Raw genomic sequence first — 14737 nt, 5'->3', positions numbered from 1 at the left:
AAATATTTGTTGTGCTGCTGGTTTGCCTAAAGTTAGCTTATCAGGTGAAGTGGTTGGGGAAAGAAAGGGAATATTTAATATCATCTCTCACTAAACACTAACAGGAACAATACTCTGCCCTGAAAATGCTTAATATGTAGCTTCAGATTAAAAATTATGTGGTACACACTGAAAAAAGTATATTTAACAATAGTCAATGTAATGTAATATTTTACGAAAATTAAATGTACATTTTTTGAGTTAAGGATCACAACTCAAAAATGTGGTGGCAAACAACTTGAAACTGCCCAACTAAGGGCAAAGTGATGTTTCCTTATTGAACCAAAGTGCTGAATTTAAATAGAACTAACTAGTGCGTATGACGTCATCACGTCAGATTTATTCCCGCCTCTGAAGTTCTAGATTGACCATCTACCAGCACCATTCTCGGAACCGGAGCTGAAACAACGGTAAGTTCTTCGGTAAAATATGGTTTTATGTAGTAATATTATGACTTTATAACTGTATTAATGAATGTGCTTTACTTTTCAATATGTTTTAAATGCTAGTGGTATCAACTTAGGTTTTGTAAAACCACAGTGAGTGCCAAGAATATTGTTGGTGAGATTTAGATTTTTAGACAAAGGATTTTTTTTATTAAACGGTAATTTTTCTACGTTTTTGTCGATTTAAAAGGTTCTTATCACAGAACTCCCGTGATGCGTAATAAGAGGCGTCTTCTCTGCCCCAGCAGTTGTTAGCAACAACGCCATAGAGTGTAAAAATGTAACACTCATTATTTGCCCGTGAAAGTCAGTTGAGGAAGCCCCGTAGATTCTTCTCTCTCTCTCTCTCTCCCTGCCGGCACGTGCCTGCTTCGCATTCGGCACGTGCCTGCTTCGCATTCGCGACTGCATGGTCCCTTCCTTCCCATCGTTGAGCTGCGTTCTGTACCGCGATCATGAAAATGACAGAAATACGTCTCCATCGGAGGATAGTTTAAAAGGTAAGAAAACGTATGAAAAGTATTAAACTCACCATCAACCCAGAAGGTATTTCTGTCGATGCCTCCTTAGTTTTCATGTCCTCCTGTTAGCCTAAATATTACTAGTGGTGTTGGATAAACTGGCTGAATTCTCTACTTTAAGGATTAAATTCTCGTCGTCCAGGATCAAAAAGTAGCAAATTAGATCCACAGACAAACTAACTTCAATCCCAGTGTCAAGTGTAGTCAAATTTAGAACCCGTTTAACTTTTGTTACGGTTATTTCCTTGTTAACCAGTATTTTGAAAATCTCCGGAATTCGTGTCTGATTTTCTGTCTTCCCCTATCAAAACTGTAGAGCTTGACTCGTTTAAAGCCGGGCGGACACTATGCGACTTTTTCACTCAGCTTCAGCTCTTAACTGTACGACTTCCTCGCAGGGCAGTTCTCACAAGTCATGCGCTCACACTGCACGACCCAGTTCTCTGTTGTGACCTGACTGCTCACTCTGTACGTATGATAGCAACACGTCGGCCCTAAAAATATGCTAAAAATAGCAGTTTTTACTCCACGTCAGACTTTTTTGTCTTGCCTGTTGTCCTTCAGGAGTGCTGCAGGGACACGGATTTATGGGGGCTGGTGGGGAAAACGAAATAAAGTAAATCTGTGTTTTGTGATCAGGTTAATTTGACATGAACACGACAAACACGCTTTCTTGACAATCTTTGTGAGTAAAAAAACATGTAGAAATAAAAACGAACAACGTGTGTTATTAGGGAAATAGCGAGCAGATGCAGGATTGCGCATGCGCCGTGAGCGGTTCTGATACTTTTTGGGTCGCAGCTGCTCGCAGCATCGCTTCAACAGTGCGATACCATCACGAGGGACGATCAACATTTCAAACACACCAGAAGTTTGTGCGAGTTTACGATTGCTAATCGGTAGTTGGTCACGTGGTGTTAATCGCCTCTCATAACCCCCTGTACACTACAAGATGCTCAGCGCAAAACTCTCCCCGATCTTGTGGATTCTCGCACGACTGGAAAATCGGCTCAAAAAAGTGAAAAAGTCGCACAGTGTATGCCCGGCTTTAGACACTACAGCATTTAGTGTGCAAAAAGGGCAGTCTTAAGGATTTGGTGTTAATCACTAGAATAATAAAATGTAATGAAAATGTTTACAAATGTAATGTCAGTAAAAAAACTTGTTTTTTCCCCCCAGTCTTTTGTTTCACCATATCTGTAATATCAGATTCAATATTTAAAGTGGGGTTGTATGAACACATTTGTAATTTTTTCTTTTCCCCTTCAGCTCTCCTGATTCCTTTTTGCCTTGTTCAATGTAATGTAAGTTATCAATGAACACTGGCACTTTGATAGATGGAAAGTTTAACCGCTTATATATTAATTAATTTTCTTCTTCTCTTGCTCATTTTTCCTCAGTCCCTGGTAGAAAACCACCCAACATCTGGAATTGCAAATGTGAGTTTTGTATACATTTAATTAAATTATTAATTTTTATTATTTTATTTATTAAAGGCCCTATCACGTTTGCATTAAATACTACATTATTGCTGTAAGTCAGCCCATTAGTGTTCCTGTGTTCCACTGAAAAGACATAGCTTTTCAAGTAAGTTTTTAAATTTAAGTATCTTCTGGGCCAGCCTCTTTGTAAACGAGTATTATATCATAGGAATGCTAAAAAAAATCTTGAGGTTCCAATATTATCTGCTAATAAAGAATACAATTAAAACAGTAGACATGACACTACCTCCCCCATCATTGTTTAGGTTTATTACAGTCAAATCTGATGTAAAGATAATAGTTCATTTTATATTACTTGGTAACAATACCACAAGAGACCCTAGTTGTGCCTCAAAATAGTTTTTGTTTCTTAAAATAGTTCAAGGACAGCTTAAATTTACAATTGTGTTTGTATAACATTAAGGGTAAAAATTGTAGTAATGTTAAGAAATTAAATCTGCCAAATAATTACAGTGCAATTTCAGCTGTGCAATAAAACAGTCCAAATACAACCCCCAACTTTGCTTTCTTTCGAGGACCCAAGGGAATTTCTTATTTTAAAGTACTTTTTTATTATCAATAACATGCTTGGCCCCATGAACAGAATACTTTCTTTATGCATTGGGTTGATTTTTTTTTAAATAATTTTTTTAAGTGTGTTAAACTGAATTATATTTGATTTTAAAGGAAGTAAATTACATTTTAACCGATGCAAGAAAACATTCCAAATACAATCCCCAACTTTGCTTTCTTCAGATGACCCAAGGGAATTTCTTATTTTAAAGTACTTTTTTATTATCAATAACATGCTTGCCCTCATGAACAGAATACTTTCTTTAAAAATCTTCTGTATATTCATTCTGTGTGTGTGTTCATGATTGTCTTCATTTTTCTTTTGTAACACAGAGAAATTAGGTGTTTACCTTTTGCTGACATGTTTCGGCTGGAACTACCCCCTTCGTCAGAGCCATCAGCTGTTCGCTGGCGTTTTTTCCGTTTATGTGCGGGCAACAAAGGACGATGTCGCCCTCTGCTGCCCGCGTCCTCCCCACTGATGACACAGTCCCATGCGTGGTCCAACATGTATACCCCGTCGTCCCTGTTCATGGTGTTGTGTCCACGTCTCCTTATCTCTATCGCTTTCTTAATCCATCTTCTGTATTTTTGTTGTTCTGTGTTAATGATCTGTGTGCTGTCTGCGGGCAGCAGAGGGCGACATCGTCCTTTGCTGCCCGCACATAAACGGAAGTGACGCCGCGAACAGCTGATGGCTCTGACGAAGGGGGTAGTTCCAGCCGAAACATGTCAGCAAAAGGTAAACAAACACCTCATTTCTGTGTTACAGTGCTTACGGTATGTGCCCACCGCACACGATTCTGGTTGTTTTGCGAAATAATTCAATGTAAAATCAATGGAGCAGCGCGACCATGAGTGACATGGCGTCACACGTCAACTCGGAAGCAGCTGTGCGTCCAGAAAGCGCGAGATTACCTCACCTCAGCGGCAGGTGCGAGCTGACGAGGCGTGTCATTTGTGACTGCTCCAGCTGCTGCGTGTGCATCTGGCAAAAGGAAAATCTGATTGCTCAACTTGGAATGGGCCTCACTGAGAGGAATAGAAGAGAGGAGACTCGACATCTGGTGAGTTTATTTTGCTGTCGGAATGTTCAGGAGGTACTGTCGCCATGGAAACACATATACAGTATATGCGATATCAGTAGATCCTTGCATGTCCGCCTAGACGCCCGTCCAAATTGGTCAAAATATTGACATTAGCTGTGCGTTCAACTCGTCCTGCACGCCCGGCAAGGTGCGACTTCACCTGCGTCCGAACAGAGGAGTGTACAGCAATTTTAACGCCAGAATCGCGTGCGGTGGTCACGTACCATTACAGACTGCACGCGATTCTGGCGTTAAAATCGCTGTAAACATCTATTTGGATGCACCTGCAATCGCACCTTGCCGTGCGTGCAGGAAGAGTTGAATGCGGGGCTAAATGTAAGTATTTTAATCGATTTGGTCAGGCGTCTAGGCGGACATGCAAGGATCTACTGATCCACATAGACTGTATATGTGTTTCCATGGTGACAGTACCTCGTGAAGGGTTCCAACAGTAATATAAACTCACCAGGGTATCCAGTCTCCATCTTCTATTCCTCTCAGCGAGGTCCATTCCAAGTTGAGCAGTCAGCTTTTCCTTTTCCCAGGCGTCACGCAGCAGCTGCAGCAATCGCAAAACACACGCCTCGTCAGCTCGCATCTGCCGCTCAAGTGAGGTGATTGCGTGCTTTCTGGACGCACAGCTGCTTCTTAGTTGACGTGTGATGCCCTGTCTCTCACGGTCGCGCTGCTCCATTGATTTTACATTGAATTATGCCGTTGGATGAGGAAAACGAAATAAAGAACGTAAATCTGTGTTTTGTGATCAGTTTAATTTGGCATGAACACGACAAACACACTTTCTTGACAATCTTTGTAACAAAAACGTGTAGAAATATAAACGAACAGTGTGTGTTATTAGGGAAATAGCGAGCGAGCGGTGTTGATGCATGATTGCGCATGCGCCGTGAGCGGTTCTGGTACTTTTTGGGTCGCAGCTGCTCGCAGCGCCGCTTCAAGCGCTGATGCGCTGTGTTGAAGTTCAGAATGTGTTTACCGGTAGTTGGTGGATTTAACCATAAACTTTCCACATGAACAAAATCATATCTGTGTTATTAACCGGTCTAAGAAAATAGTGTGATTTGAATTGTTTTATTAACCCTCTGGGGTACATGGACGCATATCCGCGTCTTTTGAACAGGTCTGATTTGGGACGCTGTAGCAGCAAGACTCCGCCTCCCTGACTTTTGGTTTCAATTCAGCTTTAAAAAGGAGATTATAAACTACACCCCTGTTTTTACATTTTGTTAATAGGCAACGTAAAAGCGGAGTTATACTAAACTAAAAAATTATCTATTTTTAGACAATCTGATAACTTGTCTAAACAGCAGTTTAGTAATCCGTGAGAGGGAATGTGCTTGTGAACGTAAAAAATCCCCCACAAAAACATGAGATCCTTTTGCTGTTGGTGGAAGTCTCACATATTCAGTTTATTAAAAGGATCATTATGTAGCTGAGAGAGAGAGGAAGGCTGCATGAGTAACGAGATGTGCGCAAAAAGGAGCCGCTTTGCGGGGAAAGCAGTGGCGCGAGCGGAGTAACAACAATTAGACAGATATTGACGGTAAACCTCATATTTTGGAGCGATCCGGACAGATATGTTGTCTCTGCAGTTTAGCAGGCTTTTATTAGGCTTTAATAAAGGATGATGAGAAGGATAAATGTCCACCAGGCAGTTCAGATAGTACGGCTGTTTTTTTAACTGGAAGAAGAGGAAGTGGACGGAGACTCACAGCCGGAGTCTGACGCAAATAGCGAGGATGTTGATGATGATGTAGCAGATCCACAGGTCTGTCTTCGCTCACGTCCGCACGTTCACGCCACGCCTCTTGTTTTCTACTACGTTCGCTTCTCACAACAACACAATAGGCACACCGCACCACAGGGCGCAGCGTACATTTTGGAGAAAATTTTAGACTTTTAGGTGCGCCTTATGGTCGTGAAAATATGGTAAATTACATTTAAACTGATGCAACAACTTTTTAATCTGCAACAAAACTATTAACCTCTGAAGCTCTCATTGACTGGTGTTTAAACAGTGGTCTTCCTGAAGGAGGAGAAAAGTGTGGACAAACTCATTTGTAACAAGTGGTCCATCTGTCTTCTTTTTCTAGTGTCAAATTGAATGGCATGGAGTTGCAAAGACTGTCATAGTGTCTTCACAAGAAGATCTCAACTGCTTGGGCACTACAAACTAAGCCACGGACAATATGGAAGAGGTCATTCTTATCCATGCACCTATTTAAGTTGTGCCTGCCGATTCAAAACTTGGAATGCTTTACGGAGCCATCTAGCAAGATGTCATTCCTCTTTTAAACCACAAACAAAGGCATCAGCATATATATGTCCCGTTTGTTCTTGTAGTCTGCATTCTACAGAAAGGGATTTCTTTCATCATATTTTTGCTCATCTTAAAAACAAAGTGTGTGTCACTTGTGTGTACCAGAACTGTTTCTACAAAACAAATGTCTATGAAAACTACAAAAGTCATAAATACAGAAAACATTCTGGTAAAGTTGATGAGTTTAAACCAGAAATAGTTTTACTTACAAAAAACCCTGAAGAATTATCTGCCAGTGTTGCTGTTTTCTCAGATGGGGAAAGCAGTATTGGCTGTAATGAAACTTTAGATGATGATGCTGAGCAGTTAGAGAAGGATTTTGAGATCAAACTTGCTTCCGTTCTTCTTAAGTTAGAAAGTGTTTTTCTTGTGTCTAATGCAGCAGTCGATGAGCTCTTACAAGAGTTGAGTTATTTGATCGGTTCGCTCTGTGTACCAGTTACTAAGAATACAGTTGTGCAAATACTTCAACAGAATAACTGTCCTTTTGACCATTTACTTGTGGAAAATTTAGCAAGTGCAGTTTGTGACAAAAACCCTGTTAAAAAGGCAATAAGGAAAAAAGGGCCCCTCTCCAGTGTTTGGAGGCGAAAGGCTTATTATAGAAGACATTTTGGTGTAGTTGAACCGTTAGAATATTTTCTTGATAAAAAAAATGGAAAGTCATTTCAGTATATTTCAATTTTAAAGACTCTACAGGAAATCTTGGACTGTGAAGCAATACTGAGTCAAACAGAGCATATACAAACATTACATAAAGACTCAGGAGAAGGCATTTACAAGTCATTTTTTGATGGTGCCATATTCAAAGAAAAAGTTCTCTCAAACGAGGAAAGCATTTCATTAATATTATACATTGATGATTTTGAGATATGCAATCCCCTTGGGACATCTAAAAGAAAGCACAAAATTTGTGGATTGTATTGGACTCTCGGTAATTTGCTCCCCGGTTGTAACTCTGCATTGTCGTCTATTTACTTGGCAGCTTTAATTAAGAGCAATGATCTAAAGTCTTACAGTTATGCAAAAGTCTTAGAGCCTCTAATAAGAGATCTTCTGTTTTTGGAACAGAGTGGTTTGTATGTTCCAAAGTTAGGTAAAACCCTCAAAGGAACCCTTCAATGTGTAGTGGCTGACAACCTCGCTGCACATGGTATTGCTGGGTTTGTAGAGAATTTTACTGGAGACTACATTTGTCGCTTTTGCACTGCAAAATCCTCTCAATATCAAACAACTGAGGTTAACAGAGGAACATTTACATTAAGAGACAAAAATATTCATTCAGATCACCTAAAAAGTCTTGAAGGAACTGAAATATCCAGTTGTTATGGTGTCAAGTCAAATTGTGTCTTGTCAGAACTGTTGTATTTTGATCTAACCAAAGGATTTCCACCGGACCTTGCCCATGATGTTTTTGAGGGCATAGTTCCTTTTGAAATTGCCCTTTGCCTTGGAGTTTTCATTAAAAAAAAATATGTCACACTAGTTGCTTTGAATGAAGCAATATCATCATTCAACTTCAAATGGAGTGACAAAACTAACAGACCTCACCCTGTTGCTCAGAGTTTTGCATCAAAAAAGACTGTGGGCGGCAATGCCCATGAGAACTGGAGTTTGCTTCGATTTCTTCCCTTGTTGTTAGGGCAAAGTGTTCCTTGTGAGGAGCCAGCTTGGCAAGTTCTTTTGGACTTAAAGGACATTGTTGAAATAATAGTTTGTCCAGTTCAGACAGAAGAGTCCGTTGCATATCTTGATTTTAAGATTTCAGAGCACAGGGTCAAATTCCAAGAGGTCTTTACTGACTGTGAACTTAAGCCCAAGCATCACTTCCTTGAGCACTATCCGCACTTGATACGTCAGTATGGACCACTTGTTGCCCTCTGGACAATGCGCTTTGAGTCAAAGCACAGCTTTTTTAAGAGAGTTGCAAGGAACGTCAGATGCTTCAAAAATGTGTTGCTCACGCTTGCAGAAAAACACCAGCTACAGATGGCTCACCACCTACAGTCCTGCAAGGTTTTGAAACCTTCATTGGAAGTTTCCACTGTCACCAACGTTCAAACGGACATTCTGAACAAGGACATTGTAAGCGCTCTTAAACAAAAGTCTGTAAATGTAGAGACCGTTGCCTTTGCTGAAAGTGTGACACACAATGGACTTCTTTACAAATGTGGAATGATCCTGGTCCATGGCTCGCTGGGAGGACTACCAGAGTTTTGTGAGATTATCCACATGGTCATTCTTCACAACAACCCTCTGTTTGTTGTCAAAAAGCTCAGTGTGTGGTACATTGAACATTTTAGATCATATGATCTAAAATGTTCTCCAAACAAGGAAGTAGAAGTTCTGGAGCCTAAAGAACTGCTTGACAGATACCCCCTTGTTGACTACAGAATTGGAGGAATGCGCCTTGTCACTTTAAAAAGATACATTCATGTTTAAAGGGTGAGGAGAATGATGTGTATGCAATGCTTGTAATTGGAATATTTGTGTCATATTAACTAGTTAAAGAATCTTTATATACAGTTGCAGGAAAAGGTTTGTGAACCCTGTGGAGTTTCATGGATTTCTGCCCGTTGTGGTCCTAAAATGTGATCTGATCTTCATCAAAGTCCCAACAATAGACAGTCTGCTGAAACTAAAACCACGAAAATAATTTTGTTTTTATTTTTTTATTGAACACACCATGTAAACATTAACAGTGGAGGTGGAAAAAGCTTGTAAACCCTTGGATTTAATAGCGGATTGAACCTCTTTTGGCAGTAAGAAGTTCAACCAAATGTTTCCTGTAGTTCAGATCAGACCTTAGGAATTCATCTTTTCTTCCATGAGAGCAATCCCCCCCAGGCCCTGACGCAGCAAAGCAGCCTCAACCACGATGCCCCACCACCATACTTCTCAGTAGGGATGAGTTTCGGATGTTGCTGTACTGAGCCTCTTTTTCTCCACGCAGTGTTGGGTAGTTCTTTCAACAACTCAATTCTGGTTCCATTTGTCCAAAGAATATGTGCTAAAAGGGTTGTTGGCACATCCCATTGATTTCTTTCAGTCTTTAGCTGATGCTTGGATTCTTCTCCTCATTGAGCATTATTGAACAGTTATTGCTGTCAAAGGAGCTTCAACTATTTATTGTTCACATACTTTTTCCACGTGCACTCTGAATGTTTACTTAATGCATTATTTTAGTTTGAAAACACATAATTCTATGTGTGGTATTTTAAGGCAGACTGATTATTGTTGTTGCTTAGAATATCAGATCACATTTTACGGCCAATTTGTTTTTAGATATTTTGATGCTAATTTCAGAACGGGGTATTTAACCCTAAGCTTTACATGTACTTTTTTTTTTGTCCTTAAGAACATGAAGTAGAGACTCATGCCAATTGTTTGTTTTTCAGATTACCATGGGTGCAGCAAGACTTAAAGTCATCTTGGGCGAAAACAATGTGGAAAAATTGATTCTTCCAAATGGTATACCCCAGTCTTTATTAGAACTTGTCAATGTCGTAAAGAACACCTTTGGAATCACAACAGAAATTCGCCTGCAATACATGGACCAAGATTTTGGAAATGAGTTCTTCAATCTAAACGCAACCTCTGAACTGCAGGATTTGGGAACAATCAAGGTGGTTCAACAGGAAGTTGTTCCACTCATAATCACACTTACTGATGATGTTTCATCAGCTTGTGCCACTTTTGATGCTGTTGATTGCTCTTTACAGGCATCAAACAACACAAACATACTCCCTTCTCCTCCAAAACTGTCATTTCGAAGCGTGCAGTGGCCGGCGGTGTTTCCTATTCCACAATTTTCGTATGACACCGAGCTTGTGCTTGAAAGGGGAAATGCTGAATACAAATCATCCTCCAAATTGGTGTATCTCAGCACAAGAACCAAATCTGACATTCTGAACAAAGTATCTGAAGAAATCTTCAAGTACAAAGCTTATCCATGTGATGAACACTTTGTTGCAGTGGCAGAAGCTTTAATCAAAAAACATCCGTGTTTGAAGGAACCTGGATCCTCAAATGGATGGTACGGATGGAAGCAGAGGCTCAAGTACAAAATGGGAAATCTTAGAACCCAGCTCAGACTGCACGGGTGCCCAGAGGTAGCTGTTAACTCCATGAAGTCCAAAGTTACAGAAGGATCTTCTGGCAGAAACGTAAAAAGGCCTAAAAGGGCAGAAGCTAACTTTTATCCATCTTTGCCAACTGGGGACACTTCCGAATCCCTTGAACAGGAAAGACTTTCACTTCTGACTGAAGTGAAAATAAGACACAATGACCGGGTCATTGCAGACAAAATGGCACGCACTTTTGCATACAGGCGACAAGAGGTGGTGGACGGTGAGCCAAGAATCCAGGATTTTAAGGGTCGATGGCCGGCTCTTTTTGATCAACGCGAGGTAAGAAGACATTGTTATTTAATTTAATCGTTGACAGAGGCTTTATATATTAAAGCTTTTATGTTTTTCTTGCAGATCAATGCAGAGTTCCAGAGGCTTGTAGCTCTTCCCCTAGAGCAGAAGTTTTTTTCCCAACTTGACAAGTACTCCACCAAATTGATGACCGCCATTCGCTCAAGAGGAGGATCAACCAGGGAGAAGATATCTGGGCTGACACAAATCTTTGACCAGGTGAACTAAATTCAGGAGACCAATGATGAGTAACCAAAGAAAAACACAATGTTGGCTTTGTTTCTTATTACATTGTATCTCTCAAAACTAGACCGAAGACGTCAACAAAAAAAGAGAGTGTGTCCTGAAAGCCCTCGTCCCTTTCCTTGGAGAGGATGGAAATGCTTTCATCAAAGAATACACGGTAAGTAAATCTTTAAACGGGTAAATAAAAATGTTCTGAATGATTGTGTGTATAAAGTGTTTAGCTTAGAACTATTGTCCTTTTGGGCACCACAAGGACAATATTTGGTAGAAAATTAAGTTTTACTAAAATACCAAAAATTACCAGACGTGGCAGCCTCATAGCGCTTTCACACAAGGATCAGATCAGCTCACTTTGGCCCAGCATCACTCGGCCGGTCTCGGTCCAGTTGTGTTCAGATTGCTGTCTGAGGAATCGGGCCATGGGCGGAGACAGCAGGCGGGGGGAAGGAAGGCAGGTAAACAGGGGGACAGCATTGAGGATAGCGTGGGATATCACGGAAGAAAACAACAAAGGTTGATGTTTTTTTTTTTTTACTTTGTGCGCAGACTGCGGTTCTTTTAAAAGAAAATACCGTAGTTTCACGACCATAAGGCGCAGCTTCAGTTACGTGTCTTTTTGGTATTTAACACATACAAAAGGCGCACCAGGTTATAGGGTGCGGGCGTGGGCACGGTAAAACGTACCGGTAAAACATCTGTGCGGGTTCGGGACTCGGAACATATCAGTGCAAACCAGACATTGTGAAAATTATAACAGCCAAAAGCATGCTTCACTTTATGGGCTCGACACACGGGAGGCGACATCGCCTCTCCTCCATTCATTTTCAATGAGACATGTGCGAAAAAGCGATAATCGCGGGTCTCTCTCCTACCAAGCGAAAAACGTGCATGTGAAAGTTTGCACTCGTGCACGTGTCGTGCACGGACGATCCAGCGACACGATCCCAGAAAGTTGAAACATTTTCAACTTTTCATCGCTGTCGCTCGGACGAGGACCAATCAACGGAGGTTTCATTCACTGACCAATGAGCGGACAGGATGCTCCGTACACCTCCGAGCAAACATGATGGAGAAGTTGATTATTATTATGTTTATATATTAAAATCAGAAGTAAGATTTCACATAACTCTAGCAGCACCTTGTGAAACATCATATCTACCACTTTATTAACTCTGAACCGCTTAAATAACCTTAATTCCCTCCAACCTGACACAGCCAAGCAAAACAACGGAAGTTTCGATTTCGCCATGGAACAGAACGCGTAGACGGCTTTGCCGCTGCCGCGGATCGCCTCCCGTGTGACAGGTAATAAAAGCGACAGCGACAAATTTCGCTGATCGCGGTCGTTTGTCGCCTCCTGTGTGTCGAGCCCATTACTGGTCTAGTCCTGGTTCAGACCTGGTTTAGAGCGCACGTGCACTTCCTCATTGCGTGCGCTGACGGCTCGTGCTCTTCTAATGGGCTCGACACTCGGGAGGCAACTTCGCCTCTCCTCCATTCATTTTCAATGAGACACGCGTGACAAAGCGATAATTGCGGGTCTCCCTCCTACTAAAGCCGGTCGTACACCGGGAGTGCTGCAGGAGGACACAGGGATTTATGGGGGTTGGATGAGTAAAACGAAATAAAGAAAGTAAATCTGTGATTTGTGATCAGTTTAATTTGACATGAACAAGACAAACACGCTTTCTTGACAATCTTTGTGAATAAAAAACGTGTAGAAATAAAAACGAACAGCGTGTGTTATTAGGGAAATAGCGGGCGAGCAGTGTTGATGCATGATTGCGCATGCGTCGTGAGCGGTTCTGATACTTATTGGGTCGCAGCTGCTCGCAGCGCCGCTTCAACTTTGCGATATCCTCACGAGGGACGAGCAAAATAACACGCCAGAAGTCCGTGCGAGCTCACGATTGCACGGTTGAAGTGGTGCAGCAAGCGGCTGAGACCCAAAAAGTACCAGAACTGCTCACGGCGCATGCGCAATCATGCATCAACACCGCTTGCCCGCTATTTCTCTAATATCACATGTTCGTTTTTATTTCTACACGTTTTTTTTACTCACAAAGATTGTCAAGGAAGCGTGTTTGTCGTGTTCATGTCAAATTAAACTGATCACAAAACAGTTTTGCTTTATTTCGTTTTCCTCATCCAACCCCCATATATCCCTGTGTGTCCTCCTGCAGCACTCCCGAAGGACAACAGCTCTGTACATCTCTGAGCAAACATGAAGAAGTTGATTATTATTGTTTTAAATAGTAAAATCAGAAGTAAGATTTAACATAACTAGCAGCACCTTGTGAAACATATCTACTGTTTTTTTTTAAAACTCTGAACCACTTAAATAACCTTAATTCCCTCCAACCTGGCACAGCAAAACAAAACGGAAGATTCACATCCCCTTATGCGCTGTGTTGAAGTTCAGAATGTGTTTAGTTGGTAGATTTAACCACATAAACTTTCCACATGAACAAAATCATATGTTTGTTATTAAAAGGCCTAAGAAAATAGTGTGATTTGAATTGTGTTTTATTAAAAAAGGCAGTGGGAGCAAATATGAGTTTGGTTGTGCTTTATTTGAGCGCTATTACCAGTAATTAATCATCAAATCCAGGCTCGTAGCCTTACTTTGAACGCCCTGTTCACGCCAATGTCCAGCGGTTGGAGTTCCTTTGTCAAGCCTCCTGGAATAACAGCGAGCTCCGAGTTAATTTGCTTTACCCGTTTTTTCACATCGTCCGTGAGATGAGCGCGCATGGAGTCATAGATCAACAGGGACGGTGACGTGTGGAAAAAAACCGCCTGGTCTCTTCACATACACCTCATTCAGCCACTCTTTCATTTTGTCCTCATCCATCCAGCCCTTTTCGTTAGCCTTGACGATGACTCCAGCTGGAAATTTCTCTTTAGGCAGAGTCTTTCTCTTAAAAATCACCATAGGTGGCAGTTTCTGTCCATTAGCATGGCAGCCAAGCACAACAGTAAATGCAGATTTTTTGCGTCCCGTTGTGCGTATCGGTACCGTGCTAGTCCCCTTCTTCTCAACAGTGTGATTCACCGGGATGTCAACGGTGAGCGGCACTTCGTCCATGTTGGTTATGTGACTGGGTCACTTGACCGCGGTGTTTACAATGTCAGAACACCTGCATGAGACGGGATGTTAATTACAATCTGCCAGAATGACTCACCTTCAGATTCCTCCAACATCGTTAAAAATGATCAAATATGGAACATATCGGCGTGCGCAGGCCAGAGTGCTGAAGCTCGGCGCATTGTTATTATGAAGCTAGGGCACATGTGGAGGACACACACACGCGCAAAAATATACTTGTTTTCAATTACATTTATTGTGCCCACTTACTTTTTCTTAGGCCCACCCACAAATGAGTTTCTGGCTACGCTAATGGTGACATATGACAGACTTCTCTGAGCTCCGCAGCCATTACACGGGGTGCGCGCACCACACTTTGGGAATCCCTGGTCTAAGGAAATATCCATTGAAATTTTGTTGAAGGATTAATATAAAAATAAAATTCGGTACAGGGACGATTCCAGCCATGATAAGCTAAATGTGCCAGCTGACAGAC

General features: G+C 41.4%; 1 protein-coding gene across 4 annotated transcripts; it reads left to right on the top strand.

Moving 5' to 3' along the window:
• The first annotated feature begins 380 nt into the window (after window positions 1-380).
• Window positions 381-11533, top strand: LOC139061580 (uncharacterized). Of its 4 annotated transcripts, XM_070544195.1 has the most exons (7): window positions 921-985; window positions 2276-2310; window positions 2407-2445; window positions 6260-6364; window positions 9885-10895; window positions 10971-11126; window positions 11218-11533. In XM_070544195.1, exons 4-7 carry the CDS (start codon window positions 6356-6358, stop codon window positions 11332-11334), a joined length of 1293 nt encoding a protein of 430 aa, XP_070400296.1. In that variant the 5' UTR covers window positions 921-985; window positions 2276-2310; window positions 2407-2445; window positions 6260-6355; the 3' UTR covers window positions 11335-11533. The 4 variants fall into 4 exon arrangements, with proteins under 4 accessions (XP_070400297.1, XP_070400295.1, XP_070400296.1 ...); XM_070544196.1 differs by lacking the exons at window positions 921-985; window positions 6260-6364 and adding an exon at window positions 381-449; XM_070544194.1 differs by lacking the exon at window positions 6260-6364 and having other exon boundaries at window positions 662-985.
• The last annotated feature ends 3204 nt before the right edge of the window (window positions 11534-14737 follow it).

This window comes from Nothobranchius furzeri, chromosome 14 (genome assembly GCF_043380555.1).
Source record: "Nothobranchius furzeri strain GRZ-AD chromosome 14, NfurGRZ-RIMD1, whole genome shotgun sequence".
NCBI lineage: Eukaryota > Metazoa > Chordata > Actinopteri > Cyprinodontiformes > Nothobranchiidae > Nothobranchius > Nothobranchius furzeri.
Note: the sequence above shows the minus strand (reverse complement) of the source record. Positions and strands in the feature narration are given on the sequence as shown.